Source organism: Poecilia latipinna, unplaced genomic scaffold, assembly GCF_001443285.1.
Source record: "Poecilia latipinna isolate Pla-1442-1.1 unplaced genomic scaffold, P_latipinna-1.0 Scaffold404, whole genome shotgun sequence".
Lineage (NCBI taxonomy): Eukaryota > Metazoa > Chordata > Actinopteri > Cyprinodontiformes > Poeciliidae > Poecilia > Poecilia latipinna.
Genome location: NW_015113020.1, coordinates 343,760 through 349,759, shown reverse-complemented (window position 1 = coordinate 349,759; position 6,000 = coordinate 343,760). Strand labels below are relative to the sequence as shown.

Here is a 6,000-nt window from a genome sequence, read left to right as displayed (position 1 = left end):
ACCTCATCTTAAGCCTTTTAGTGATCTGCAACAATCGTTGAAATTCCAGCTAGGTTCCTGTCTACTTTAAATTAATCCGAGACCTCGTCTTGTTAAGGCAAAAGGATGACTTGGATAATTTCAAATGTAACGAGTAGGAAGACTCACCTATAGGTACTTCACGTAGGTCATTCTAATCTATTAAGGGCATGCAGTGTGACGATCCACACATCCAAGCTCTAATGAAAACTACTGGGGAGACACACCTCACGTCAAACGTAAAACCATCCAAACTTTTGTGCACTAGCTCCATGTTCGCTCTCTGTAGTTGAAGCGTCCATCTATACACACTCACACAAACAAAACATCACTGTAGGTCCTCTGTGGTCTGTTTGTAACAGTTCTTTGGTCCCTCAACACCAGAGACCAGAAATGAATAAAAACCCTGTTCAATAACCAGGTCTGCTTCATGATCTCTGTACAGAAACATCAGCAGGCATGATTGCATCCACACAAACACACACACAACTCGTGTAGACGGTCGTTTTCTTTTCTTTTTTTTTTCCTTTCGTAGCATGACTTTTTTTAGTCAGTGTGTGTGCTGAAAGTGTGTGCATGGACAGTTTGAAGTCCAAGCTTCTCACATCTTTGTACACTATTTTGAGTCTTTGTTGATAGATGCTTTCCATTTATCTTTGTACATGATACATACAGTATAATCCCATTAAACATATACAGTAAATAGACATTTAGAATGTATAAAAAAATAGGAGCAAAACGTAACATCTAAAAACAGATTAAGAAGATAATGGACGACGAGGGGAAACAAAATGCAAAGCGGCAAAAAACGGGATTTCGCCATGTAAACGACCTCTGAGGCCAAAGGAAAGAAAAGTGCTTCGCTTTCCAAGCAGAGTTGGTTCACTTGGTGCCTCTGTGGAATGCTTACCGAAGATCCACGTTCACGGTCACAGCACGAGCAACAAAATGAGGGACATGCTCATGCCTCATCTTTGGTGGCAAAAAAAAAAATAAATAAAAAATCCCCCATGCAGTTTGTCTTTGTCCAATCTGGCACTTCGCTGTTGGGCTGCTATGCTATTGCATTGACCGTGGGGAGGAAAACAGAGCCACAATGTCCAAGTTTACCTTCCTCAGTTTCCCCATCGCAAAACCAATCAACTTCGTAGAGGCCTACAGGTGTTACACCTGTAGAGCAACTGAATCACAGGCAGATTTTGTAATTGTATTCCAATTATTTCTTGAATTAAGTCGATTCCTTGTCCTCAATGGTGTCGTGGTAGATCAGTATTGTTGTAGATTCATGTATGATTCGGATCTGTTGTTAATGCCAAACCAAAAGGAATGTTATATATATATCCATCGTGTATCTCTACATTCCCAGCGTCAATCTCTACAAGTCCATCTGCCCATACATTTTCCTCACTTAACAGGAGTTTTTTTAGATTTACATATAGTTAAAAAACAACCTTTTATCTCCTCTGATGAGTTTGACAGGCAAACACTGAGCTCCAACCCTAGGAAGGACCATTTTGTCCAAAAAATGTGCTCCAATTTCATTGGACAAGCCAAATGGTCAGTCAGAGGTTGGAAAGTTCAGGAACCGTCCTCTGTGTGTGGCAGATTGTAGAGTTGGTTTGTGTTGTAGTAAACAGGATCCAGACCAGGTCAACGTCTAGAAATTGTATTTCCATTCACTGATCGTTGAGTTTGTCGGACGCAGACGGCACCTCCCCTCCCTCGCCGGCCGATGCGTTGGCGTTTGAGAATTCCGTGACACGTCGCGCTAGAGGGTTTGTGCTCTTCAGGAGCTCCATTGCGGACACCCTTGCTCCTCCGCTGGAAGACTTGCTGCCTTTCTTCTGAAGCAGGGCCATGAAGTTCTCGTTGCGAGAGCTCGACCTCTGGCTGCTGCCCAAGGTTAGGTTCCGATGGTCGCTCACAATGGCACTGTGCTTCACGGGCGACACCAGGCTCTGCCGACTGCCAAAAGAATCCGAGGGCTCCTTACGGCCCAGAACCTTTCGCTTGGACCTGGAAGAGAGTCATATAAATTCAAGTGGTTGGAATATTTCTCATTAATTTCTTAAATGCTACACAGTGACTGGTAGTTTAGGTTTTTGCTTGCTTGGCAAAGAATTTCAAGATCGCCTCCTCTGTTGTTTTGATGAAAACATTAACTTATTTCTCAGTTCTCTAAGCAAATTTAAGCTGCACACAAAGTAAAACTATGAGCACTTGTTGCTTAGAGACTGTGCCTGCATCTATAAATGTGTCTATGTGTCTATGAGAGAGAAAAAAGAGGGCAAAGTAAGAATCTCTGGTCAGCAATGTACATGGGGCTGTTGCTAGGGAACTCTGTACTCCTGCCTTCGGTTTTTAAAAAGCCTCTGCGTATGTGGTAAGAGGAAGATTGTGTGTGCGTGTCCAAACCTGTGTATAATGGTGAATAAGTCCTCGGTGGTGTGTGTCGTAGGAGTGCTGGTCAACAAGTCATCTTCCGTTTCCTCAGCGATGTGGAGAGCAGTCTTCTCATCGGCGGCTAAATCATCTGATCAATGCATAGGGATACCATTATAACAGGGCTCGGTTACACAAAACATTGATAACATGTTAAAATCAATGAGTGAAAGCTGTTCCTGCATGAGCCTTAAATGCCAGAAAACACTGCTCATGAATACATACCTGCCCCGATACCAGTGCTTGCCATCTTTTCTCCAATTTCCGTGAGAGAGGAATCCTGGAGTGATGACTGTAGAGATGACTCTTTTGAGCTGTTCTCATCTGGTCCCAAGTGGTTTTCGTCCTGCTCTGACATGTCAAGACCAGTAGAACTAGCTGGCATGTCATCTGGTGCAAATGCTCCAACTGGAGACCGCAGACCCACCGGGCTGTCAGACTGTGGAATTTGCCGGTCTGTACTCCCATTAGTGGAAGGGTGTAGTGGTGTGGGAAGGAGTAGGACATTTGGTTTCTTGGGAACTGGAGGCGGAACCTGGATAATGGAGTGTAAATTGTGTTTGTTTTACTTTGCTTGACAGCAGGTGATTTAACCATCTGTGAATTAGAGCAAACAAGTAGTATCCTACTCACCTTGGGTTTCTTTTTGTCAGACAGTTCGGCCAGACAGGAGATTGTCATCCTTGAAGGTAAAGTCTTGCTCTTGTCTTGGAGCTCAGGGCCCTCTTGGGAGCTGCATGGAGAAGGAAGTGAACCGCCATCCTCGGGTGCTAGACGGATATCTGGTTCTCCGTCAAATTCAGGTTCCAACATTGGGTCTTCCAGCAAAGGTTGGGGATCAGGGAGTGGTGGGAGGTCAAACAGAGACTTGGAGTGAGGAAGGAATGGGTGGTCATAGGCAGTGGGTGGCACACTGGCGGAATTCAAATCTGGGGGAGCGGCAGGACTTGTTGGAGTCTGTGGTGGGGGCTTTTTGGGTTTGGGCTTTTTCATGACTTTGTAGATGTTGCCAAGAGGCACTGGACGTTCCACAGGTGAGGCAGGAGGAGATTCAATAGCAAGAGGGGAGGTGGAGGAAGGAGAAGGAGACTTAAGGAGGAGGTTCATGGGCCGTTTGGGCAATGGAGGCTTGACAGCTACAGGTGGTTTAGGCTTTGGTAGAGTCGGTGGTGGGCTTGGGTTGTCGCTGATGTCTCTGCCATGCTGCTCTTCTTCAATTGTGTCAGAAGCTCCATCGGGGCAGTCCTCCAGATCTCCTCGCGAAACAGACCGAAGTCTAATGGTCTTTAGCTCGTTCTGGGTAACCATAGGTAATGCCTGTGAGGAACTGGGGCTGGTTTTTCCTGGTTTGGCAGCAGTAGAGGTGTCAGAATGCCGCCTGCTTGCCTTCTGCTTTGGCTTTAGCGATGACAGCTCCAAATGTGCATTACCAGGCATTTCAAACGACAGTCTAGACCTGGCAGCTGGGTCCTTAGGTGACGGTAGCGAAGATTTCCTTTCTGGGATCTTTGGACGCATCTTGCACCCTGTCGTACCTACTGTCCCATGATTCATGGGAACTGTTGGAGTAGGAGTCTCTGACTGACTGGAATAGCCACTTGAGGGAGATATAAGTCCTGGAGGCTTTAAGGGTGAGGAAGCCTTAAGGTCGGTCTCCATGGATAACTGTGAAGGGGACGTGGCTCTGGACGTGGAGGGAGAATCTAGAAGAGACTCTGAGCTACTTCTCACTTTCATACATTCAATCACTGTGGTACCTGTTGCTGTGCTGGAGCCTGATAAAGACCTGAGGAAGAAGGAAGAATGATTAAAAAGCAATAATTTAACTAAAAAAATGTACAAAGTGGAGTACATTTAACACATTTATTAATCTGAGGCTTTTTTTTTTTTTTTTTACCTGTAGGGGTCATTACTCTTCCACTCTCCCAGCTGCCAGTGAGTTGGGAAGGTCATCTGTGTTTCTCCTTCCCTCTCAGGTGCCTGGACTTCCAGACTTGGAGGTCCATCGTTACCCCCTTGGCCCAGCTCCCTTTCCCCTACACTGGCTTTAGAGGAGCAAGAAGAGCTTGTCAAAAGGAAATCTGGCTGGAATTCTGGGAAGTTGTCCCTGGGTATGTGCAGGCTCTTTGGTCTGCCATCTCGGTAAAGACCGCCCCCATGCCTTATTCTGCCCTCCGCTTCTCCAAGGTTTTTCATTAAGGAAACACTTCTCACAGGGGGTGGGGGCTTGCGCTTGGACTTCTTAAGTGAGATCGAACGAGAGCGAAGACGCAAGCGTCCTTCTGTGCTGTAATCCGAAGCCGTGACAGAAATAGTGTCGGTAGTACTTGCACTATCCTCAGAACTTCCTCTAGGGTAAAGAAGGGCATAGTTCTCCCCGTGACCCAGATAGTTATGATGCTCTTGATGGTGGTCCATTACCATAGTGTTCCCATTACCAGTAGTGGTGATGGTCAAGTCTGGCTCTATCCCACCCTCTGTAAAGCAAAAGGACCCGGAATCAGTGGGCGTGGAAAGGGAACGTTCCCGGAACTTGAAGGCGTTTTGAGCCGCTATGGATCGTGCTGACCTCTGCCTTCCTCGCCCTGCCTCCGCACCACCCCCTCGCCCTCCGTCTGCTGGTGCCCCCTCTGTTTCCCTCCGTTTTCCCACTGTGACCACCGGCGGAGAGATCCCTGACCCGCCGTTTCCTGTTCTCCCAGTCGGGTCCGTCACACACGTGAACGAGCTGGAGTGTGAGCTCACAGACTGTCCCGAGCTCACCAGCATGACCCCGTCCTGTATCCCACCAGCATGACCGATGACACTGTGATGTTTGGGAGGAACTGCTGGACCTTTGCTCATGTTGTAGTTGTACGTCTCATTCCACGCAGCAGGAGAAAATGTGGATCCTTTTGGGCCATTCCAGGTGGATGAGGGTGTGTTGGAGCACAGCAACCCAGAGTGGTCCATAGCTGCTGTATGAAGCAGCTCCGGGGGGCGTTGCCCCAAACGGTTATCTGTAGGGGGCAAAGGAGCAAGAAACAACTGAACGTGTCCACAATTAGATAAATGTTACCTGTATTTGATTCTTCTCAAACTCTTTTTATAAGTCTCATTTAACTTTAACTTATACTTGAAATCAAATTCATTTAATTATTTCCTCTCCCTCACTGAATCCAGATTTATGTTTTTCTGACAACTGAACCAACCTGTGGGCAGGGTTGTGTCAAGCTCTGAGTGTGTCTTCCTTATTGGGAGGTTTTGATGTGGTGTGTCCGTGAAGAGCTCCAGAGAATGGGGCTGCTGGGGATAGGAGTCCCCAGGAGAGGGGGACGGGGAAGGGGAGTGCTGCAGGAGGTCGACACCGTGGAATTTCACTGCTCCCACTTCACCTGGAGGAGACAGACGAAAGCAGACAGTTAGCATGCGAAATGGACCTTCTGGTGCATTAAATGTGACCATTTTTTTCCACATTCCATTTTGGTCAGTTCTGTTGCAATTTTTTCTGCCCAAATATTGCAGCGACTTATACTAACTACTAGGGATGAATGATATATC

General features: G+C 46.9%; 1 protein-coding gene across 5 annotated transcripts in view; it reads right to left on the bottom strand.

The window, feature by feature from the left end:
- Positions 1-559: 559 nt before the first annotated feature.
- Positions 560-6,000, bottom strand: part of nhsl2 (NHS-like 2) — a 119,023-nt gene continuing 113,582 nt past the window's right edge. For all 5 annotated transcript variants that reach the window (XM_015037413.1, XM_015037414.1, XM_015037415.1 and 2 more), the window contains 6 exons: positions 5,652-5,834; positions 4,358-5,459; positions 3,094-4,246; positions 2,686-2,995; positions 2,434-2,551; positions 560-2,034 (listed from right to left, as the gene is read on the bottom strand). In XM_015037413.1, the coding sequence (XP_014892899.1) occupies positions 1,695-2,034; positions 2,434-2,551; positions 2,686-2,995; positions 3,094-4,246; positions 4,358-5,459; positions 5,652-5,834 (3,206 nt within the window). In that variant the 3' untranslated portion in view covers positions 560-1,694. The remainder of the gene's footprint in view (positions 2,035-2,433; positions 2,552-2,685; positions 2,996-3,093; positions 4,247-4,357; positions 5,460-5,651; positions 5,835-6,000) is intronic.